Genomic DNA, 25314 nt, shown 5'->3' on the forward strand with positions numbered 1-25314 from the left:
CACCTGCTGTTTCAATAACATCTCAGTTCAGAATCCCTGCTGAACCTGGTTGCCATGGCTCCTCAGAACGTACCTGTCCTGTCTTTCCTTGGTTTCATTATCTTCATAGTGAAGATTGTCATTCCTAGCACATTTCTCAGTTTGCTTTAACTACTGCTTCTGTGTAACTAGAGCTGGGTCATGCCTTTTTGGTAATCTGCACACATGTGTGTGCTTACATAAGCACACTTCCATCTGTTTCGGGGTGTCTAGATCTGTCAACAACTGTATTTGGAGAACAATACTTTAGTTTCTTCAGCCCTGGGCTTCATTCTGATTCTCTCTGTTACACGTACAGCTTCCTCTCTGTCTGTAGGAAATCCTGCTCATGTTGGCCTTAGTGTGGCTCTATCTGGTCAGCTACTTCCTGTGTTAATATCTTAATAGCCTTAATATCTTTTGTTTTGTTTTGTTTTTGTTTGTTTTTTGTTTTTCGAGACAGGGCTTTCCTGTGTAGCTGTCCTGGAACTAGCTCTTGTAGACCAGGCTGGCCTTGAACTCAAAGAGATTCAACTGCCTCTGCATCCCGAGTGCTGGGATTAAATGCATGCACCACCACAGCCCGGCCTAGCCTTAAAATCTTTGCTACCAGCCTTTTCTCAAGCAGGCTCTTTCCCCTACCCATCCTGGACTCGGTCAGGTACTCTGAGATTTTACACATAGACTCTGGATCAGTCTGGTCCCTAACTTCCCTGCTTTCTGCTATAGATTGAAATCTAGAGTGTCGTGGAATTTGAATAATAATGATTAGGTTTAATATATATAGTGACCTTTGTCGATATTTTAGCAAAAAAACTAGAGAGAGAATAAGACTCATCCAAACCTTAAAAATTAATTTCCAGGACTGGGTTTACAGCTCAGTGGAGAAGTAGTGCTCAAAGACTCTGGATGCAGTCTCCAGCACCACAAATTAATAATAACAGTTCCTTATTCTGTATTTACCATAAAACCAATTATAAAACTCATATATACAATTCATATAAATATTCAGATATTATCAGTATAAAATAATTCAGCTTTAGGGTGTAGCGCCATCCGTATTTTGAGAGAGATACCCAGATTTTTCTTCAGGTTGCATCGATCTTTCCCCTCTTCATATCATGAAGACCCTAATGTGCAGCTCCAGTTACATTCCTTTTCTTCGCTCGTAAGGTAACCATTCTGTAGAACTGTGTTAATTTTTCAGTGATAGCTTTTTAATTAATCTTTCTTTTATAGATTGCTGTTGTGGCTGTGATGTGCAAACCTCACAGATGTCCACACATCAATTTTACAGGGAATATATGTGTGTAAGTATGATTTTGACAAGTTGGTGTGTGTGTGTTTCAGTTAAACTAGTAAGTAGATTTTCTAATGCCCTGGCCAGTGCAGGCTGATGATATTAAGATGTTGCTGCATAGACTTGCAGCTTTAGTAAGGTATTTCAGCACTTTGAAAGTGGAGCAACCACTGCTGCAGTGCTGAAATACCACAGGTTATGAGCTTGGGATAACGGACATTTGTGACTAACAAGCTTCCTGGATTCCAGCATCAAATTCAAAATGAATTTGGACCAGAAAAATATCAAAGTTTTTAAATTATCCTTATAAATAGCTGTTAGATTTCTGTAGTTGAGGCATTGAGAAGAATTCATGGGTACAAATGCATGGCTTGAGTAGGAAGAGTAAATGGGAGGGAAATTTTCCTGAATATGGGCCCCAGGAAAGCATAGAATCATCCAAACTGGACAAACTGGGCTCCCGCATTAAGATGTAAAGATCTTTGCCTGCAATGTTCTGGACATGAATGTCGTCATGTTCCTTCACTTACTGTCTTGTTTGCTTGTTGGTAAACAATGCTGCAAGAGCGGACTGCTGTTTGAGGTGATGGCAAAGCCGCTTTGATAGCAGGATTTTCTGTTGGACCGAGTATTTCACCTGCCCTCCCTTTCTTTTGTGTCTAGATACTGCCCTGGAGGACCTGACTCGGATTTTGAGTACTCAACCCAGTCTTACACAGGCTACGAGGTAAAGACTTAATCCTGACTAAGTGCTGTGATCCAGAGTGTGGGTGACAAGTACCAACGTTCTTAGAAGTGTGGGCTTTTTTCCTGATTAGAAAGCTTTTTGCCAGATATTTGCGCTGTATGTTTTGCCAAATATTTGACCATATGTGTGCCAAGCCACCGGAGCAGTGCTAACATGAACATTTCTTACTATTATTTCCGACCACTGTCCCAAGTGCTTTGCCACTCCAACCCTTTCAGCTGTATTTGGAAACAAGATACTGTGATTATCTCAGTTTTATGGTGAAGAATTTGAGGCATAGAATATATATGTGTGTGTGTGTGTGTGGTTTTTTTTTTTTTTAGACATTTCTCTTTATAACTCAGATTGACCTCAACCTTTTAATAATATTCCTGTCTCAACTTCCTAACCACAAGGACTTTGGGAATTAGATAATCAATCAGAGCGCTTGTCCCTGGAAAAAACTGATTCTCCCTTTCTCAGCACTATCGATTGCCTGTAGCTCATTATCTAGTGGTAGGGCCTTAGGAAATCCCCATCCATGTTGGCATGTCAGCTGGTGATGTCATTGTGTGAGTCTTGTTCAGATAGTCATTTGTTGGGATCTTGTAAGTGTATTTATCCCTGTCACATCTAAAAGACATGACCTGGTTTTCTGCCCACCTCTCCCTGAGCATTTGGTGTAGAGGTTGTATCAGCTGGAGTTAGCCACTCCGCTATCACTTACTTTCTGTATTCTGACCAGTTGTGGGTCTCTATAATAGTTTCCACCTGCTGCTGTTCCAAAAAGAAGCTCATCGTCCTTGTATGCTAGGAAACTGCTTCATCACGGTAGTTTCCAGTGTGATAGTGGCATCAAGACCATTTGCTGAACCATTAGAACCCTTGTGTAACAATAAAGTCTTTGTGCAAAGAGCATTTTGCTACATGACTCTCTTGTATGTATGCCCATCTGTGTGTGTGCACCCATGCTTTGGATGTCATTACATTTCCACAGAAGGTGACTGAAAACCAAGAAGATGCCCTACTGTTGAGGTACCCTCAGCAGTGTGGTAGGGACTAGCCTGATGTTCTGCACCTTGCCAAAACTGAGAAAGGAAGGTGGGATATGAGGCATGGCTTTAGTGTTCAAATCCCTTGAGTAGTTTAATTTTAATACAACCCTTCACTCCTTCAGTATTTTTTTAATTTGTTATGACTATAATATGATATTTTTTCCTTATTTACTTAGCCAACTTCCATGCGAGCTATTCGTGCTAGATACGACCCTTATCTGCAGACAAGACATCGGATTGAGCAGGTAAAGAAACTTTTAAATTGTTTTTTGTGCTTCAAGTGTTGCCATGCCGTTGCTTGATTTGGAGTCGTTGTGAAGGAGAGAAGAGTGTAATTTTACGCTCATCTGGAGAGACTTTCTGTGCCGTGTGTGGTTAGACTTGCACTCCTTAGAGACTCCTGTTTCCTTGAAGGCTTTTATATTCTTGTACTCCTTTCAGTTTGAAGGAAGTCACTTATGAAAGTGTGTAAAAGTTCTTTAACAGTCAACAAGGGGTTGAACGTCAGCTTCCAGAGCCAGGTGAAGAAGTGTGACAGGCTTGGTCAGTGAGAGCAGGCAGTTTACAGCAAAGTGGTGTGGGTGGCTGTTTGGGTCTTGTGGACTTGTTCTGTGCCATGACCGTGGTGGTGTATACTCCATCAAACTCCCCAGTTGTGCCTTTTAAAGGGGGTGGATTTTATTGCATATAATTTATACATTAACATAACAGGTTAAAAGCTAATACTATGTTGGTGATCTTGAACTTCTCTAAACATAGTTGACAAGTGTTAAAATGTAAGCACCATCTGTAGTTGTTATAGTAATTTACATGGCGATATAAATAGAAGGTCTAAAATAGAGCGTATAGTACACATGTTGCTTCTGGGTTTGGGTGTCTGTTGTTGAACATCACCAGTTCTAGTGATCACTTTGCTGTCACCCAAGCACATGTAGGGCAGGAGTGTTTGCTGTAAGAGGACCCTACCCAGGGAGCCCATAAGGCTTGGGAAAAACATGTTCTGAACTGACTTTGACCTCGTTTTTGTATTCAAATATGGTATGTAACTCATTTTAGATAATATTAGTCAGGATCAATAGAACAGAACTTATAGAATGAAATTATTTTCAGGCTGCGGGCCAGCTAATCCAGCAATAGCTGCCTATGAACAGATGGTCTAAGAATCCAGTAGTTCAGTCTACGAAGCAGAATGTCTCAGCCGACCTTCAGTATATAGGGAGCCCCAAAGAAGTGGGCTCTAAAGCTAATGAAGGGATGGTCTTGGTAGCAAGAGCAAGAATAAGCAGGCAGAGAGAGCTTCCTTCTCCATGTTCTTTAGGCTTCCAGCAGAAGGTGTGGCAGAGATCTTCTCACCTCAAAAGATCTGGATTAGAAGGGGGTTTTCTACTTCAGATGATTTAATTAAGAAAAAAAAAATCCCTCACAGGTGTACCCAGTCATTTAGGTTTTTGTTAATTCCAGATGTAGTCAAGTTGACAACCAAGAATAGCCATCGCAAGATGGAAAACTGTCTTAACAGAGTATGAAATGGTATACTACTAAAAACGTCTTAACGGAGTATGAAAAGGTATACTTACTAAAATGTTTGAAGATCCTAGGTTTAGACATTATGATAATCACATAGAGTAACAACTCTTTTCTAACTGTACGTGTAGTAGAGCCATGGGAAACAGTGACAGTGGCAGTGGGGTGGGTCTCCACCTCTGGAGGTGATTGTGGAGTTTGGTTTGGAGTCCTAGCAGGAGCTTTTGTAGATGCTACCAGGACAGTTTTCTGTTAGCCGTGTAATGTTGATGGGGAGACACACGCTGACTCAGATGCACAGACACAGTAATAGCAGTTGCTACTTGGTACTTGCAGAAACAACTATTTTTGAAAGGTTCCATGGAGATAGTCATTACATGATATATTCTAGTTCATAATTTGACATTTTGATCTATTTTCCTTATACCTAACATACAACAAGAAATTTAAAAACTTTTAAAACTTCAAATCCAGGTTTATCGTAGCTGACCCAGTGGACAGTTGTGCCCTTCTGCCCTGAAATAGGGAAGATGCGATATTTCATTTTGGGGCAGTCAGTTAGTGCTTTGGTTTTCCAGTAGCATCTTGAGGGCCTGTGCCCACAGTCATCTTTAGATTGCATCGTGAAGTCTCTAACTAGTACTCATCTTTCTCCCTGTGCACTAAGTCCAGGTTATGCATCACCCGCCACTGTGTGTTTCTACTGTGAAGTCAGACATAAAATATATGATCAGTAAATTTTTGCAGTATTTGATACTACATTATATTGATTTTTTATTTATTATATTCTGTTATATCTTAAAACTCTTCCTGTTGTTAAGTTCCTATTTAACTGTCAGCATTGAAGTCTGGCTTCTGCTTCAGTTTTAATTCTCTTTCCCATCTTTTTTGAGCAGGAATTTTTTTGTTTTTGTTTTTTGTTCTTTTTTAAAGATTTATTTATTATGTATACAACATTCTGCCTCCATGTATGCCCGCACACCAGAGGAGGGCGCCAGATCTCAGTACAGATGGTTACTGTAATATGTGGTTGCTGGGAATTGAACTCAGGACCTCTGGAAGAGCAGCCAGTGCTCTTAACCTCTGAGCCATCTCTCCAACCCCCCAGGAATTGTTTTTTAAATGCACTGAATTAACAACATGTGTTTTACTGTAAACTGTGCTGGTGCTACTATAAGATGAAATTGGAAATCCTGCAGCTTCTCTAGTGTGATGCTCTGATGAGTGTGTGTTTCTTCCAGCTAAAGCAGCTTGGTCACTCCGTGGACAAGGTGGAGTTCATCGTGATGGGTGGAACGTTCATGGCCCTTCCAGAAGAATACAGAGATTATTTTATCCGAAATTTGCATGATGCTTTATCAGGCCACACTTCAAACAATGTTCATGAGGCAATCAAGTAAGAAGCCCTATTTTCTCTCTCTGAGTGGTCATCTGCTCATCCTCCTAGCAGCTACCTGTGAAGATTTGATCCTTTCTGTGTATATATTCTGAATTTCTTGTACTCTTTCTTTCTTTGTGTATGTCTGTGTATGGGAAAGAATTATTTTCATGGAGCCACACCTCCTAATTGTTCTAATGAGTTCCACTTCCTGGTGACCAAGCATTCAAATATATGAGCCCTTGGGGGCCATTCTTACTCAGACCGCCGCATGTCTATGCAGTTACAGGCAATGGGCACAGCATGGTGAACAAGACAGAACTGTGTGTCCTTGTGGTGCTTTCCTTTTATATCGGTGTCTTACAGAGTAAAGGGTATGATGGAAAGGCCGTGGTGTGACACGGTCCTGCTGTAGGACGGCGAGTCTGAGACCTTCCTTAGGGCACAAGGAGGACACTGAGAAGGGAGCGCTCTTTCCACAGGCCACTGGGTTATACTCCAGTGAGCAAGGGAATGTCCTCAGGTGATGTTGAAAGACTCAACATGGGCCAAATTATGTATTTCAAGGAGCTGGAGTTTGTATGAAATGTAGAAGTATGTTGTTTCAAGCCAACACATCTTTGTTAACAGGCAAGGTCATTGAACTGTCTTCTGACTGACAGGTTAGAGGGTTACCATGGGAATGTGAGAAGCCTCTAAGCTTCCTTCTCACCTTGGTTCACCAAGGGTAGTGGCAGTGATAATGGAGAAGAGACTGATTAGAGGCATCAAAAGCCACGCCTTCGTTGGATGCGTGAGTAACTGGATGGAAATGACATATGCTAAGGTGGAAAAGCCATAGGAAAGCTCAGGTTTGATGGAGGAAATTAAGAAGTTTACTTTTGGTTTGTTATCTTTGAAATGCTCATGATGTATATAGAGATGTCCTGTAGGGTCCAGAAAAGGAAGTCTTGGCTGTAGGTACACAGTGGAGATTTTCAGTCATAGGTGATATTCACAGCCTCGTGGAGGAATGGTTTCATCTAGTAGAAGAGTTTTGCATCTCCAAGGTATGCTAAGACAAAAAGTAATGTTCAGAACAGTTTGTGCTGTACAGTCCCATCATGTATGTGTCTACCCAGGCCTATCTGTGTGGTTGTCACAGGCCAAGATCATCACTGAGGAAGGAGGAAGAAGAACTGAGGGTAAAGGAGGCTTACATTTGTTGTGGAACCATGTTCCATGTACGTGGAACCATTGTGAGTCACTTCACAGTAAGCCTTTGAGTGTGGTGTTCAGATTTCCTCTGCTTCACATTGGTGGAATCCAGAGCCCAGAGACGTAAAGCAGCTTACCCAGGCTTAACACAGGTAGTTGATGGCAGAGTGGGAATAGAAACCCCAGGCTACCTTCAGAGCCTGAAGTTAGAAATTGCTAGGCGTAAAAGGTGTGTGTGTGTGTGTGTGTGTGTGTGTGTGTGTGTGTGTGTGTGTGTTTGTGTGCACACATACACCGGAATGTTAAAAAGAGAGTGGTTCTCTTTCCAACACCCCTAGCACCATCAGACTTTGGGTTCTCTTGTGAAAGGGAAGGAGACTGTCATGCTGCTGATTACAAGGTGGGTGAAATAGTATTGCCTCGTAGGCTTTTTTGTGGTGATAAAAAGTATCAGGCCAAGAATGGACATGAGGGGAGCTTTTTGACCCGAAGCTAAAGCCTGAATACACAAGAGAATGGACTTTGGTCACTCTGCTATCAGAGATCAACAGTGATGACTTTGGTAGGTTTACCCCCTGGAATGAGCTTATACCTTCCTTTGTCCCTTCCTTCCCCTGTTGCTTTCCTTTGAGCTTGTGAAATTTAAATAAAGATGGTGTTTCATAAATGTAAATAGAAGTTAGGGATAGCTTGAGGGGTTGCATAAAAGATTGATCCTCTGGAAGAATTTGTGGTGAGCAAGTGCTTGTGTTTGACTGATAAATACTGGTAAACTCTGTGTCCCTGAATCTAGACTTCTGGGTATGTGACTCGTCCCACAGGGACCTCGGTAGCTAGATGGTATGGCATCTATTTTTACTATTCGTTCAAAACGTTGGTCATCGTGAATATGAGTCATGCTTAGTGAAACCCTCAGTCTGCAAACTTTAGAATAGAGGAGTGATGATGTAACTCAGCTCACTCCTCTTTGTACTCGAGTCAGATGTGATAAGTGTAGTTAAAGTGTGATGTTGAGGACTAGCCTCCATTAGTCCAAGATGGAGACATAGTGGCAGGAGCGACTCTGGGTTCCCAACTGAGCACATTCGCTTCTAAAAACCTCAGCAGTGTTATCTTCGATACCACTGAATCTTTCTTCTCACGTGACAATGAGCCCGATGTCCTCTGGCTTCCTAACGTGTGCACACGCACACACACACAAATACACACCTTCAACTTAAGAAACCTGTGTTGAGAAAAGGGCTATGTGTACCTAAGCTTGGGAAGATTTATTTACTTACATTAAATACTTTTAAATTATTTCTTTTATTTCTTTTTAACATGTATGGCGCTTGTGTGGAGGTCAGAAGACAGCTTTCAGTCCTCTGCTTCTGCTTTGCTGCCGACACAGCGACTCTTTAGTCTGCTGCTGAGCCTTACCTTCCAGGCTTCCAAGCCCTTGAGCTGCCTAGTGACCCTTGTCTGTCTCTCATCTCACAGCAGAAAAGCTGGGATTACAGATACATGGCACAGATAAGCCATCTTGTCAGCCATATCCACAGTGTTTATATATGTGAAGTTCAGCTATGTCTATGTTAAGGCACACCTCTCCTGTGACTTGGCTCTGAGTTCCCCGTGGGGTTTGAGCCCTGAGTACTGATGGAGCAGGCCGACCAAGCAAATGCGGAGTTTCTGGGGTGCAGCTGCTCTGACATTTTCGTCAACTGAAATGTTGGCAATCTTGCTACAGTTTGGTGATAAATATTTTGGTGCTCAGAGTATTTGGCCATACGTCTTCTATTTTTGTGATAAAAATTGGGTTTTATGTTGTAATTCACTCAATTTGGATCACGATGTGTGTCCAAAAAGCCCACGAGGGGACAAAGCCTCTCTTCTGGGGCTGCCTGGCCAGGGCCGGCATAGGCTCGTTCTGTTCTTTACCTCAAGGGGGCGCTCTGCTTTTAGCTTTAAAAAATGTTACTGACTTGAGCCTTCAATGCAGCAAATCTCATGAATGGCTCCTAGGAAGTAATAAAAGTGCAAGCCAGGAGCCACGAAGCCACCTCAGTGTGGCGCTCCGTTATTCTGCAGCCCAGTGGGCTAGTGTCTTGGCCCCTTCTCTCCCCAATCCCGTCTCTGTCCTTTGTGAGGCAATATGAAAAGTGCCTATTTGTGAGCTCTTGTTTGCTTTGTTGAGGTCGAGTCTTCATACAACTCCCTGTAATAAAGTGTTTAAGGGACATTTTGTGTCAGTTGAGGCAACAGTTTCTGAACTGAGCTAGAAACAAAACTGTTTTCAAATGTTAGCATTTAGCATCGTTGTGAATGAAAGAAGAGCCCAGGAAAACTGGTTTTGGTCTGATGTATTCTTTTAGAAGTTGTTTTCCAGAGCAGCCCACCTCCCTTCGTGGAGCTGGCTGAGTACTGAGCCACAGTAGACATTTCCTCATTGCACAGCCCAGCTACAGCACTGATGTGAGTTTGCTCAGTAGGACAAGATGTGTCAGTGGAATTTTGGAGTCAGGGTTTCTCTGTATAGCCCAAGCTGGCCTTAAGCTCATGGAGATCTGCCTGCCTCTGCCTCCCAAGTACTGGTATTAAGGGGCATGTGCGTCACTACCACCCAGCTCAAGGGTTCATTTTAAACTTGGCCTTCAGTTCTGTGAGGTGGCAGGCAAGCCACCAGTCTTGAAGGTTAAAGCATCCTGAGGGTCACACTATAGACTCAAGTATCCCTCCTTGGACTTCCTGTGTCTAACCTGAGTAGTTAAAGGTTTGCTTGTTTGTTTGTTTGTTTGTCTATTTAACGGCAAAGATTAGGATTAGACTTCAAAAGAGCCCGAGAGTGTGAACCTGGTTATTGTTTGTGGCCAGCAGGTAGCCAGAAGCCTGAAACCTTTGCAGGCAGAAAGTGGAGGAACACAGGTCTGCTCAAGGACAGCGCAGGCCTGGCCCCTGGAAAAGCTGTTGAATCCCGCAGGCCACTGGTAATCACTATCCCATCAACTGAGCCTCTTCAGGTCTCCAGAGACTGACAGTTACTGAGTACTGTCATCTCATAAAACATCTTCACTTGGGAGAAAAGACCATAGTGCCTCTGAGTCACCCGTCACCAGAGTGCGAATGTTACCAGATAGGTCAGAACAATCTTCTAAAGGAGTTTTATTCCTTTTTAATCAGCTCTGCCCAGAACCCGTTTTGCATTTAGTGTGCCTTGACTGTTTTCACAAGATGCAGTTTCAGAGGGTAGTTACCCACGAGAAGCCAGTGAGTCATACCTTCTCTTCGTAGATTTTTTTAATTCATTTCCGTTCCTTCCTCTCTTCCCTCAGCGGTGGCTTTAAATCCTGTAACTGTGTCCTTGCGTATCTTGGGAAAGCTAGAATGTTAGGAAATGCTGAGTACCCCAGAGAACTCCGTGTTCTCACCTGGGCTGTCCTCCCAGATGCTCTGCCACGTGCCATGTTAACTAGCATTCTGTGTGGTGGTTTTCCCTGGAAGTTTATACACAGCGGAATACACAGACTTAGCTTACCTTGGTGTGCTTTGACAGACCTGTGTAATAAAATACTGTTAAGATTCAGAACATTGCCAACTGTGGTGTCATCCTAGCAACTAAGAGACAGAAGCAGGGGGTCTCAAATTTGAGGCCAGCCTGAACTACTTACTTAACAAGATCCAGTTAAGTAGTGCAGAATGTTTGTGTCACCAGAGTTCCTTTATGCTCCTCCAGAAACTCCTCCCTCACCTTCGCCTCTCAAAATTGGCAGTTCTTCTGGTGGTTTTTATGTTTTGCCCACTTGCCTTAGGTGAATCATGCCCATGCCCATCACGTAGTCTCCTGTGGAAGGCTTCTTTTACTGAACAGTGTTGTTACGTGCATCTGCAGTTGCCAAGCAGTGTGTGTATCCATCCTTCTGTCAGTGGACATGGGGCTGCTTGTAGTTGACAGCTTTATGAATAGAACTCTGTGACCAGTTTTGTTCAGGTTGTTTTATGGTTAAACGTATATATTACTCTTGGGTAGTAATGGAAATTGCTAGGTTTGTTAGTGTTTTATGAAAAACTGCCAGCCAGAAACGGTTATGCAGTTTGTACTCCCACCTCTAATAGGCGAGCACTTGGTGGTTCTGCATCCACACCAGTACATGCTGTTGTCAGTCCTTTTAATTTTAGCCATTCTGGTGGGTGTGTAATGGCATCTATTGTGGTTTTAATTTGCATTTTCCTGATGACTAATGTCATTGAGCACTTGAGTGTACGCTTATGCTGTCTGATTATATTTTCTTTGTGAAGTGTTTAATCTTTTTCTCTTTTTTTCTTTTTTTCGGGGGGTGGTAGGAGAGTGTTACATGCCCTTGATTCAAGAACTTCGTCTGTACTTGACTATTTATTCTATTGATGATCTCTTAGGGCAGAATTAATATGACTAATTTTTTCTTTCTTAACATTGCTTTCTGTATTGTTACTAAACCACGTGTTTTCAGAACACAAGGTTAGTCTCCTATGTTGTCATCTAGTTAAAATTTCCATTTTCACATTTAGCTCTCTGAGCCCCTCTTGAATTAATTTTTATGTGCACTGTGAGGTGGTAGTCAAGGTTTCTTTTTTTTCCAGTATGGAAAGTGGATTGTTTCAAGATAATTTTTTTAAAGCTCCCCTTTCCCATTTAGATTTTACCAATCCTTTGTTAGAATCAAAGGACTATACCTGTGGAGCACACAGTGCAGTGCCGCTGGTAGGTTTGGGCTTTTAGACCAGTACTGCACTGTTGTGATTACTGTACCGTCTTAACGTGTCTTGAAGACAAATCGTATACCTCCTCCGACTTTGTAATTGATTTGCAAGACTGCTGTAGATAGGCTGAGCCCTTTGCATGTGTTTGTAAAATTCAGAATCAGCTGGCAGTGACCAGTGTTCTTGCAAAGTGTGATAGAGTTAAGGTGTTTTCAAATGATAGGACACAGTCTCTAGGGAGAGAGTTGACAAGTTGTCAGTCATGAAATGGCCTGTTTCTTCATTTATTTAGATTTCCTTTACTTCCCATTAGCAATCTTCAGTAAAGACATTTATTGCTTTTACTTTTTTATTTTCTTTCATTTTTATTTTATGTGTATGTCTGTTTACATGTATGTATGTATGTATGTATGTATGTATGTATGTATATGCATGTATGCAGGTGCCCACAGAAACCAGAAAAGTATGTCAGATCTTCTGGAACTGGAATAAGGGTGCTGGGAACTGAACTCAGGCCCTCTGCAAGAGTAGCACCTGCTCTTAACTACTGAGTCACATTTCCAGCCCCTGGGTCATTCCTTTTTTAGTGACTTAAGTAAGATGTGGAAGCTTGACCATCCTTTTTCTATTGTAATATTACTATTGAAAGTGGGGTTTTTTTAAAGACTGCTCTTTTTCTTTCTTCTCTTTCTTATTTTGAGATAGAATCTCACTTTGTAGAACAGACTGGTCCCAAATTCAGAGATCCACCTTACCAGTTTCTAGGCATTTCTTTATGCAAATACCATGCATTTTTATATTTTAAATTATTATTGTAATATATTTTAATTATTCATTGTAATTTTTTTTTTTTGGTTTTTCGAGACAGGGTTTCTCTGTGGCTTTGGAGCCTGTCCTGGAACTAGCTCTGTAGACCAGGCTGGTCTCGAACTCAAAGAGATCCGCCTGCCTCTGCCTCCCGAGTGCTGGGATTAAAGGCATGCGCCACCACCGCCCGGCTTCATTGTAAATTTTTATGTAATAGCTTTTCTATTCTCCAATTCCAGGGATTATATGGAAATTGTTTGATTTCTATATTTCGGGACAGTGAGGTTTTGTTTGATACTTTACTGATTTCTGACTTGATTTCATTTTGTTCAGAGTGCCTATGCAGTTCAATTTCAGGGTTTTTTTTTTTATTGTCTTTTATTTAATTTGTGGAGACTTGTTTTATTACCCAGGTATGTGCTCCCTCTTAGTGAATCATGGCATGTGTATTGGCAAGGAAGTAAATTCTGCCTTGTCTGGTGTTTGTACTTGGGTCTTGTGGGAGCAGGGAGTAGGCAGAGTTGCCCATTTTGATAATGTGCGCCATTTAATTGCAGTGTTTGATGGTATTAACATTTGGTATAATTAGTGATGATTAATCTATATTGGTTGGCTTTATGTCTACTGGTTTAGTCACACACACACACACACCCCCCCCATATTTTAGTTTTCACTAACAGAGAATGATCATTTCATTGAATTCCATTCTTTTATGATTCTGTGTAGTTGGTTTGCTCTGTATCCCTTGATAGAGAACATCTTAAGAGAAAGTAGTAAGGACATTACCTGAAGGCTAGAGGTTAGAGGCACTTGGTGGCTGTGGCATGGGCAAAGTGGAAATGCTCTCAAGAAGTTTCCATACGAGGTTGATCTTGGCCTCCTGGCCTCTGCCTCGGGTGCCCAGAAAGCTGGAAGTCAGGAGCACTCGCTCTGTGCCTGGCAGACCTCACCTCACCTGGCCTTCTCTTCTGCTATCAGCACATATTCTGTGCTCTACTCTCCCTCGTGTCGTGGAAAATAAAATAGGGGGACTAAAGTGTCCCCCGGGTGATTGTCTCTGACATTTGTGATGTGAAGACTTTTATTGGAGTACTTTTGTCCACACTGTGTTTTTCACTTAGCCATGACCTCTGTCAGGGCAGCTTTTGGGTGATCCACCTGTGCATTTAGCCCCTAAATTCCAGTATGGGTATGACAGTAAAAGCATGCCATACCTGTGACATTTTTTCTGTTCCTCCTGGTCCCTCGGCGATCTCATCATGACTATAAAACATTAAGCTATGGAAAGAATCAAAACCAAGAATGTCGAGCGCTGCTCTAGTGTCATCAGCCATGATTAGTGTGATAGGTGCCTCGTTTTCTCTCATCTTCAATGTCAGCAGCTCAGCTTTTCCTGGTAGTACTTGTTAAACATCAAAGTTCTCTGACTTTTTCAGTTATATTGGGCAGAGACTGTTGGCTTTTAGATCCTATTAACATAACCAGTCTCTAGAAAGAAATTGGATTACGATCTCCAAAATGAGAGGATGAATCCTGTAAGCCCAGTGGCTTAAGTCTAGAGCTTCACGGATTATGAGAAGTACCAGATTTTATTGAGGGAGTTTCCAGGTATGGCAGTAGTTTTGTAAAAGGACCTTTGTTCTGTGCTTATGGTTCTGAGGCATTCAGTAATAACCCAGGTGTCTGAGCACATCTTCATCAGTCCAAAGAACAACTCATTTGGGGCCTGTAGACGATGGGAAGAGTTGGTAGATTGTGAACACCCGAAGTTAGTGTTTCATCTCTGTGCCCTCATCTGCTTCTCAGTTTAGCTAGAATGGATTGAGTTTGGGATTCTATAGCTTGACTGGAAAGCAAATCTGGAATTAAAAACTAGTAGATTTTTAGTTTGTCCAGAACCTTTGACCTAAAGCAAGATACCTCTACTGTTTGCAAGAGGGCAGATAGCCAGCAGGGTCATCTAGAGGCTGTGGGAAGGGAGAGAGTCCTCCTTTGTCCCAGCTGCAGCAGATTCGCCTATTCATCCTTCATGTTCATTTCTTTGTTTTGATGGGAGGAGTTACTGCAGAACTCATAAGCTGTTAGTCACTGAACATTGTTGGGCCTGCTGGGAGCCCCGTCTGAAAAGAGAAGCACACATAGCCATGAATAACAGCCTAGCTTTGTAGTGTGGATGAATACAGGGCCCTCACCGAGGGTTCTGAGATGTCGCAGGATGAGAATGTCTTTGAGCAGAGTTGAGACCTGGTTGGCATGGGTTTTGTTGCTCTTCGTTTCTAAGGTGAGGCTCTCCTTGCCCTCTGCCCTGCTCCCTGCCCCCTGTGAACAGCTCCTGCAGCTTACAGTATTGACTTGTTATGTTTCTTAGAGGGCATGAGCTTCTTCCATAGTGGTAACCTGCAGGAAATGTGTAGGTTCAGTGCAGCCCTGCAGCCTTCCCGAGACAACCCTCTGGCTGCATTAAAAAGCAGTAGACCTGGCTCTGTCTCTGAGAAGGAAAAACAGCTCCTCTGTGCCCCAGAACCTAAGAAGTCTAAATCCCGAGAAGGCGAGGTGTTGACCGCAGTACTGAAAGAGAGGCTCTCTGGCTAAATGATGGGGGGGGGGGGTTATGGAGCAGACCCTGAAATGCTCGGGCTAAGTAGCGTCTTGTCTGCACATACGAGCATACAAGAAAGAATAGTCCCATAGACATCCTTCCATCTCTTAAACGAGGCAGCAGGTTTACTAAAGTAGCCGGCTCCATAGCAACAACAGACACTGCAGCTCATGGAAGATGCCACACTGTTGTTTTTATTGTTCAAATTTGATTAGAATTTCTACTTCATTGCTTTTCAGATAGAAATATAATTCTGAAAGGAACTCTAAAATATTGGCCTTTTTGTTTGTTTTGGGTTTTTTTGTGGGGAGGGGAGTGAGACAGGGTTTCCCTGTAGCCCAGGCTGTCCTGGAACTCACTCTGTAGACTAGGCTGGCTTCGAACTCAGAAAGTTCTGCTTTGTGCTGGGATTAAAGATATGCGCCACCACTGGCTTTTTAAAATGTGAGTTGTTTCTCATTCTCCACGTTTCCCCAGAGGAAAGACATTTTTGAGATGGAGTTAAGTTTTTGAGCATAACATTTACCTCTGTGTCCTGTGCTGTGTCCTGTGCTGTGTTCTGATTCCCCAGGTGGCAGTGTCATGCTAGTGGCAGCCTCCTCTGGGCAGGTCCCCCTGCTGCTGTTGCTACCTCTCTGGTTTTTCCCAGTGATGGAGCTGTCACTGAGCCCAGGCTCTCTTGCCTAAGGCTGTGGCTTTTGAGAAATATCAGTTAATAGGAAGGTTGGTGGCACATGTTAGAATCTTTCAGTTACTCTTTCGACTCAAGAGTGTTCTAGCTTCTGTCTTCATCCATTTATATAATATGCTTTTTCCACAGTGGTTGGTTAGCTTTTCTTTCTCTTTTTCTCTTTCTTTTTTTCCTTCTGTTTCTTTTAATTTCATATAGTTCCCTGGAGCCCGTGATTGCTGTTGGGAGCAGGTGAGAACTGTGCCGCTGTGCACTCCTGTCTTCCTATTTGACAGGCACAGGGCTTTGAGATGTTGAGAGAGGACAGAGGAGCCACTGCCCTGTCCTAAACAGCACTTGACAAGCTGTGAGCATTCTTTTCTCATCATTCATCTCTTAGGTTGTCTCTCTCCTCTATGTTTCGGCTGATGTCACATGATACAAAACACTTCCAGTGTTAGATGAGATTGTACATACAGCCAGTCCTGCAGCTCAGTGATTATTCACACTCTGAGTAATTATTATAATTTTAAATTAGTCAGTTTTAATTGGCACATAAAAATGAAGAAATGCAACTAAGTTACAAATCATTATGATATCTGCTTTTCAAAACTTCTTTAGAAAGAAGAGGAATAAATAACTGCAAAAAGCTTCCCTTGGTCTTTCCACCCGGCTCGTGAGAACAGGCGCAGAGAAGAAAGGTCACAGGAGGTTAGAGATACCGAGACAGACAGGCCTGCCTTCAACTCTTAACTTAGATTTTATTCCCTATGTATCTTGAATAAGCTGTCTATTCCCCTTGAGCTTCAGTGTCTTCCTGAGGTAAATGGAGTGATAGGACACCTCTCAGTTGATAGTCAGGGGCCAGTGTTGACCACCGTGACCTCCATCACCGAGTTCCTGCCACTCCACCTCACCAGCCCCCTGACAGATGATTGACCTTGGGCCGGGAGTAAGGCCATTGTCTCAGATAACTTAAATCCAAGGTGGTCCTCACGCTCTCGTATCTAGACTTGATGAGACCAAAACCCTCCCTAATTTTGCACATTCCTAGAAGCTAGACGTTTCACCCGATTGATCCCTGCAGCCCATGCTGCTCCCCTCTCCCTTTTGTTTCTTGTATTTAAAATGGCTCTACGATGCGGTGAGAAATAAGTAATGCAAATGGGTTTTGCTTATGTGAAATCGGTTGCTAGGAAGTGAGAAATAGCTTTTCACAGTGAAATCACTGTTTTCAAGATGATTATGGCTGCAGCTAACTGCGTGTGAATAATAATGACAACGGTAATGACATGAGGATGCGCCGGTACAGTCATGTCAGCTCTGTGAAGTGTGGGTACCATTGTTATCATCGTTTTGTAGATGAAGATACTGAGGCCAGAGAGCTTAATAGAATTACTGTGTGCCTGGTGAGGAAATAGCAGAGCTGGGATTTGAACTTACACGATCCGGCTCCAGAGCCCACACACTTAGCTCCTGTCTGATCCTGGAAAGACTAAGAGAAGGCAGGCTGGGAAGAAATGACCCCAGACTGTGTCAGGTGTAGTCATTTTAGTTCTGCTCTACAGGTATTCTGAGAAAAGCCTCACAAAGTGTATTGGAATTACGATTGAGACCAGACCTGATTACTGCATGAAGCGGCATCTAAGCGACATGTTGACTTACGGCTGCACGAGGCTGGAGATCGGGGTGCAAAGTGTCTATGAAGATGTGGCCAGGGATACCAACAGGTGAGATGGTGGCAGATGGCCAGCACAAGCCTCCTCTGTCCACTGGCTTTTCTCTGTCTCTGTACTCACCTTTCTTCCTTGATCCCAGTCTCAGAGTTAAATATTTGGCTTTTTGATCTCTTCTCCCATCCATGCTCTTCAGATCATCTGCTTGTGCCTTCATGTTCCGTGTAGTCATTTGACATTCCCTTCTGTCTATCTAGAGAGAGAGGATACACAGGGAAAGTCAAGTGTACGAGAAAATTTATAAATCACTGCCCCCTTGGTGGACGAAAAGAGAAATTCAGATTTCAAAATGGCAGCAACTACCACTTACTCAGAGTGTCAAAGGAGGCTTCAGGAGGAAGATGTGTTGAGTTGGACCTGGAAGTCACTTCACGTGGCCGGGGTTGTGAAGGAGAGTTAAGGAAACTGGTCCATACTTAAAGCAGCCTAGAGGAATGATAGCTCCAGGACTTGGTCCTTTAAGTAACAGAGATTGGTTGAATATTTTTAAGCACAGGAAAAAATCTAAATCTAATAGGTATTGTACCTACAAATAGGAGCAAGAGGAACCTGAGCAAATAGGAAAAATCTAATAGGAATTGTACCTACAACTAGGAACACGAGGAACCTGAGCAAGCAGGAAATATCTAATAATAGGTATTGTACCTACAAATAGGAGCATGAGGAACCTGAGCAAGTAGGAAATATCTAATAGGTATTGTACCTACACATAGGAGCATGAGGAACCTGAGCAGAGCAAGCATGTAGGGACGGTCTCACACAGGAAGGCTGCTGGAGAGTGTAGTGTCACAGGGAAGCTTCCTGAAGAAATGACATATAAGCTGAGGCCCAGAGGAGACTCACTGCATGCCCTGAAGGAAAGCTGATTGAGAATGGGAGAACAGGGCAGGCAGAAGCTGGATTATGAAGGGCCCAGGAAGTCAGCCCCCCAAGCTGGGCTTTTAATCAGGAGGCAGGCTGGAAGTTAAGATAGGAGTATGCCTGCATTTAAGTAAGAGCCCTTTTGTTTCAGTATGGGTGATGTTTAAAGGGGGCTGACAAGAGACAGACTTGGCCTCAGCTGTTGGAGTAATTTAAGCATTAAACCATGGAGTCCTGCAAAGCAGTGTGTGTTGTTTGGTGACTGCTAGGAGGGAAGTCCAGGAGCCTTGGAAGGAGAGGTTTCACTGTGGATGCTCTGAAGAAATACAGATGTAGAATGTTCCACTGGGGTCAACTTTTCCATGTGACAGTATAGCTGAGGACATGAATATTTCTTTGTAATTTGATTTTTAGAGCCATATACACATAATTGTGACCATATTATACAGTGGACTTTGAAGTAGAATTCTTGAGTGCAGAATTCAAAAGAAAGTCCCAGTCCCATTCCAGAATTTTGGACTTCACTAATGAAAACTAATTAGAAATGAGAGTGGGGTATCCAAAAGGAGTATGATAGAGCCCATGGCTTCTAGATCTTTCTGTGCTAAGTGGGAGCATCTTGGTGGTAGAAGGAATTGTCACAAGGCTTCAATTGTTAGTTACCCCAAATCTCATCAAGGCCTGCTTCCTGCTTGGATGTGGCAGGAAAGCAAATGCTAAGAGACTTGATCCAACCCTGTGCCAACAAAACCTTTCTCTGATGGACCCTCTGAACACACTGGTGCAGTCTACTTCATATTCTAGTTTACTCCCCTCTCTACCAGTATTTCCTAATTTTAAATGAAATGACACCTCAAGTCAAAGCCCCTTTATGGTTGGTTTTTGGGTTTTGTTGTCCACTGTGTACCTAATCCTGGTATAGAGCCAAGAATAATCTTGAATCCTCCTGCCTCTACCTCCCAAGTACTAGGACTCTCTGTGAGTATCAGCCATGCCTGGCTGCTGTATGGTCCTTGTTTAATGTTGATTCTACAGTAATAAGCAGATTTTACAGCTGGTGCTGAGCCATGTCATCTGAGTGCACAGTGGCCCTTATCCATTTGCTTCCAGTCCTCCGAGCAGTGTCTTAGAAGTGCAGTGGTTTTCCTCCAGGCCTCCCTATAGCTGTGTAAAAGTGAGTTCTGGGGTTCTGTTCCCAGCCAAGTGACTCTGTCTCATGGATTGTTTTCCTCCTTCTCACCACCTTACCCCCATCCCTGTTAACTTGGTTGTCCATTTATTTGTCTAACCAGTAATGCATTTTCTTCCCAGGGGCCACACTGTGAAGGCAACATGTGAATCATTCCATCTGGCCAAAGATTGTGGTTTCAAAGTGGTAGCTCATATGATGCCTGACCTGCCAAACGTGGGCCTAGAGAGAGACATTGAGCAGTTTATAGTAAGTATTGCCTTGAGCCAGCAGACCCAGATTGCCTCTGTACGCTCCCTGCACCTCTCTGCTCGTGCTTGTTTATTTTTGTGTTTTCATTCTCAAAGCTCTAAAACCTGTTCCAAAATATTAGGAACACATAAAGAATGGTTACCTACCTCTCCGTTATCAGATAAAAACTGTATTTTAATATATTCTGTTCAGGCTTTAAAATGCCTAGACTTGGGGCTGGAGAGATGGCTCAGTGATTAAGAACCTGGATTCTATGCCCAGCAACCACGTGGTAGCTCATAACATCTGTAACTTCAATTCTAGGGATCCAACTCATTCTTCTGGCCTCCCTAGGCACTAGGTATGCATATGGTACATAGCCATACATGTAGATAAGACACTTTTATACATTAAAAAAGATTTTTTTTTAAACTATAAAATGCTTAGGCTTTGGGAACTGAGGTTGTTTATGCACATGTAACACAGGCACACTCACATTTCCATAGAGATGAGGTAGGCTGAAACATTTATTTCCATATGGTGGCAGGTGGCATAGGTAAGGCACATGGCCTGTCAGCTGGGATGCTGGCTTTTCTGTCCTCGTTGTTTTTGGCCAGAATCCTTTAGTCCCATGTCCCTAGAGGGAAAAAAAAAAAAAAGCTTCTCGGCCAGCACAGGAAGTAGAGACAAGTCCTTCCGTGTGCAAGCATGGATCTAGGGTTCGCTTTTACTCCATGTCTGTTCCAGTCTGCCTAGGACTTTTGATATGTGGGCTTTGTGGGACTGTGGTGTGATGAACTGGCCTTCATTACCCTCTTAACTTACAGTTTTCTTCCCTTTCAAACTGTGTGCCAGGCTTCATCTGTTTTCTGTTTTCATATCGTGGTGCCATCCCACATGCCCCCTCATCTCCGTTCTTGTTCATTGTCCTTCTGAGTTTAAAATTCTTTAAAAATGTTTCATCATGCCATGTGATTTTAGAGGAGAAAGAGAGAAACGCATGTTTTAAACTCCCACGTTTAATCATGGGTCCAGGACCAATTCAGTCTAGCTTCGTCTTTACAGAAAGAACATAGCAGCCCTGTGTTACTTAGAAACAGTAGTCTTCTGATGGCATGTGCTCAGTGTAGATTCAGGTTAGGCAGAGAAGGGCTTGCCTGCATGCTGTTTGTGGGTGTCTAGAATATTTATTAAAGACCTTATAGATCTATAAAATAGAAATGTTGCAAAGGAAATTGCACAGTTAACAAAAGAATGTCTCTAAGACCACATGGTTCAACAAGAATACAGCATTCAGGAAGGTGACTGTCAATGAGATCTAAACCCTATAGCTACATTATTTGAAAAGCAATGTAAACCATGGAAGGTTTGCAAGGATAGTGCAGCCAAAGATTTTAAAGCACGATTTAAAATTTATGGGCCAGAGAGCTAGAGTACTGCTGACTGGATAGATCCTGACAGGGGTGCAGGGGTGGAAAGGCCGGGACTGTGAATCCACCTCTGTCCACTACAATGACACACAGTCAAGATTAGCATCAGCACCATGCAAAGTCCTGAAAGGACAAAGCCTGGTATCTCCCTGCTGCCTCCCAGATAAAAGAACAGCAGGTGGAACTGTAAGATGGAAGAGATCTATGCCAGAGTAGACGAGCCAGGTGAGTGGCTCAGTATCAGTTAACAAACGGACTGTTAGCCCAGGCCAGAAGTGGTGCCAGCTGGACTGACGACAAAAGTGTGACATCCTGGGCTCAGCCAACTTCCTCTGTAAAGGGCCCTCTTGTAAACACTGTAGAGATTTGTTTGTTTTCCCTTTGTTTATATTGTAGGTTTTGAAGGGACTTAAATTTTTTTCCACAATTTTTCAAAAGTTTGAACAGTCATATATACTATTAAAAATGTTGTCGTCTGGAAGGAAGGAAGGTAGGTAGCCTCTTAATGCTCAGTGTGAGACTGGTGGCAGCCTGGACAAGGCTGTACTGTACAGGAGGGCTGTGTAGTGCAGCACAGATTCGGGTTGTTGAACAGTGACATCTTGGCATCCCCGTGTCCAGTTCTTGACAGAAAGGGTGGGCAGCTCTGGGCCTGCTGCAGGTGGAGAGAAGCTGGTGTGAGCCTTCCCTGTGGGGGACAGAACAAATGGAGGGATAATTTTTGGTTATCTGTCCATAGGAATTTTTTGAGAACCCTGCTTTTCGTCCTGATGGTTTGAAGCTGTACCCTACCCTGGTGATCCGTGGAACTGGGCTGTATGAGCTGTGGAAATCGGGACGATATAGGAGCTATTCTCCCAGTGACCTGGTCGAGTTGGTGGCTCGGATCCTAGCCCTCGTGCCCCCGTGGACTCGTGTGTACCGAGTGCAAAGGTATGTGTTACTTTTCAGTCTCCAGATAACTGATGCTCTTTAAAGGAGTATTCTGGTTGTATATCACGAGTTTTGAATTCTTTTTTAAATTACAAGTAGATTATCAGGAATGCTGTGAGGAAACTAAGGACAGTATGCCCAGTCCTCTTTGCCAGTATTGTATATTTATTCATCATCCATTTGTCCGTGAACCAGGAAAGTAAGAACAACTTGAATAGGTCCCGTGGGCAAATTCTGCGGCAATCTGAGCATCAAAGTAAATATATTGAGGGACTGGGAGATGGGTCAGTCATTAAAGTACTTACCATGCAAGCATGAGGACCTAACTGTCGTCCCCAGAACCCAAATAAAGTCTAGCACAGTCACATATGATTGTAATCCCAGGACTGGGGAGAGAGGCAGGCAGGCAGGCCCTCGGGGCTCCGTGGCCAGCCAGCCTAGCTTACTTGGTGAATTTCAGACCACAGAGAGTCTATCTCAAAAGTATGTGGACAGCACCTGAGGAACCACACCAGCGGTTCTCTGGCCTCCATGTGCATGTGCACGCAGTATATACATGTGTGTGTTAATAAATTATAACCAAGTGAATAAGGTACGAGTCCTTTGATCTATTCTGCTAATCTTAATTAGGTCAGTAATTTGTGTGCCTCAAAAGCATAGTATCAGCAGTGTTCATTACATATAGATTCTGTATTTGCAAATTTGCCTACTAGAAAATTGTGTGACTCAGACTCTATCCTTGCAACACATTTGCCATAAATCATTCTCAGAATAGGGAACAATTTGGGTCGTTCATGTACACACTCTTAGCCGAGGTCAGAACAGTGCCTCTCTACCTCTTTCCAGCCACCACACTGTAAACAAGGTTTTTTGGGTTTTTTTTTGTTTGTTTGTTTGTTTTGCACTCTGCTTAATGCTACATTTTTCAGATTTTTGTGAGCTAGTTAGGAATTGGCTCTTTAAAATGACCTCCAAACACAGTGCTCAAGTGCTGCCTGTTGCTTTTAAGAGCTGGGAGGCTGTGAAGTGGCTTACAGAGGGAATAGCGTGTGCTGGGGAACCTTTATTGAGAAGGCCCAAGAGGGACTTGTTGGCCGTGAGTTCAGTGTGAATCAATCAACTATATATATTAAATAAGATGTCTTTAAACAGAAATGCAGAGGACAGGCACTTACTTATTGATGGTTGACAAAAAAAAAAAGTGTCGTGAAAGGCTCATAGGAACCTCGCCCCGTGTGCTCTGTAGGAGCAGTGGGTCTGGTTCACTTCTTCCGTGGTGGTGGAGACTGAGAGAATGGAATACCTACTGACTGCCTACCTACCAAAGAGCACAGGAGAAGCCTGACCATTATCCAAAACCGACGAAATGAGCTGTGTGCCATGTGCTAGGGCCAATTAAAACCACAGCCCAGCGTCTGTGCCTGAGTCTAATCATGAGCCAGTATCACACAACCCAAGTAGGTGCACAGTCTAGAAAATAATCAGCTTCATCTTTCAGAGTATCAGGGTCAGGGAGTTAGCTCTGTTTGATGGAGACTGAAGAAACGTGACCGCTAAATACAAGATGGAAACTGGGCCCTTTTGCTTGAAGGACATTGCTAAGATACTGGTGCAACTCTGTTGGAGTCAAAGAGCAACAGCAGAGTGTGTGTTGGGGGCAGTTTTGTGGTTGTGGTAGAAATGTCTGAGTATCCCAAGTCTTACTTCTTCCTCTCCGGCAGGTCAGGAACTATAGTTATCTGAACTTCTTCTGTGACTTAGGCATTGTTTCCCAGATGTTAACTAGTACAGCAGGAAAGAAGGACATGGCAAGAGCAGTAGCAGAGGCCAGGGCAAGAGTCCATGTGTCTGTCTGCACCACCCAGTCACAGAGGAGGCCAGTTCCGCTCCCACCCACCCCTGAGAACCAGGGTCTTCTAATGGAAGGAGCTGACGATAAAGCCTCCTGTTGTCTTTCTCCTGAGTCAGGGCAGCAGGGACACTTGGGTAATGTGAAAAGCTTCATTTCAGGTACCATAGGAAATGGCATCACGGACCATTATCCTGCCTGCACCAACTGAGACAATAAGGATTTAGGGAGTGACAGCAGCCCCCATCTTTGAAGTATCTGAGGGAGAAGGACCATCTAGTGTGCAGCCCTCTGCTTTTGAGGAACACCATCTGCCTCATAACTGCAGGGGATGGCGAGGTCTCCTGAAGGTGTAGAGTCATGATGCCCTTGAGTCCAAGGACAGCTGTTTGAGGAGACCAAGAGTCCAAGCAGCACTTGCCTGGTGAAGCACCACCTTGTTCCCAGAGTGGGGTCAAGTTTCCATGCTTTAGGGCTGGTGATTCTCCAAAGTTTGAAAATTATCTTTTGCTGGTTTAATTCAAAGACAGTTTTTTTTATAATACTTTCCATTTTTTTAATTATTTTTTATTTTGAACTCTTTAAAATATAACTATGATACTTATTATACAAGTTTTCATCCATAAAGATTTTGGTTTGTGTAGCTTACTATGGACTAATTAGTCCAGTAAAACATTGGTTTTGGTAAACATAGGTAGAAATTCTTCACGATATTTTGGTTTTATGTTTTTAGTTAGATATTATTGCTGAAATGTTAATGTGACTATTTGCATGGAAATTCATGTTTGAGATTTTCCTATTTGGCTTTTTTTTATATCTTTGTGTGTATATGTGTGGTTTCTACATATACGGAGGTCAGAGGACAACTTTCAGGAGTGTGTGTTGTGTGTGTGTGTGTGTATGTGTGTGTGTGAGTATGTGTGTGTGGTGTGTGTGTCTGTGTGTGAGTATGTGTGTGGTCTGTGTCTGTGTGTGTGTGTGTGTGTGTGTGTAGTATACACACACATCATTGAGAGGATACAGAGGACAGAGGGCAGGTTTCAGGAGTGTGTCTGTGTGTCTGTGTGTCTGTGTGTGTGTGTGTGTGTGTGTGT

General features: G+C 43.1%; 1 protein-coding gene across 1 annotated transcript in view; it reads left to right on the top strand.

The window, feature by feature from the left end:
* Elp3 (elongator acetyltransferase complex subunit 3) overlaps positions 1 to 25314 on the top strand; it is a 65906-nt gene that overhangs the window by 13002 nt on the left and 27590 nt on the right. Inside the window, exons 4-10 of the mRNA XM_005355507.2 lie at positions 1258 to 1328; positions 1982 to 2045; positions 3277 to 3345; positions 5866 to 6020; positions 17560 to 17721; positions 19900 to 20026; positions 22178 to 22371. Coding sequence (XP_005355564.1) covers positions 1258 to 1328; positions 1982 to 2045; positions 3277 to 3345; positions 5866 to 6020; positions 17560 to 17721; positions 19900 to 20026; positions 22178 to 22371 — 842 coding nt within the window. The remainder of the gene's footprint in view (positions 1 to 1257; positions 1329 to 1981; positions 2046 to 3276; positions 3346 to 5865; positions 6021 to 17559; positions 17722 to 19899; positions 20027 to 22177; positions 22372 to 25314) is intronic.

This window comes from Microtus ochrogaster, chromosome 17, assembly GCF_000317375.1.
Source record: "Microtus ochrogaster isolate Prairie Vole_2 chromosome 17, MicOch1.0, whole genome shotgun sequence".
Lineage (NCBI taxonomy): Eukaryota > Metazoa > Chordata > Mammalia > Rodentia > Cricetidae > Microtus > Microtus ochrogaster.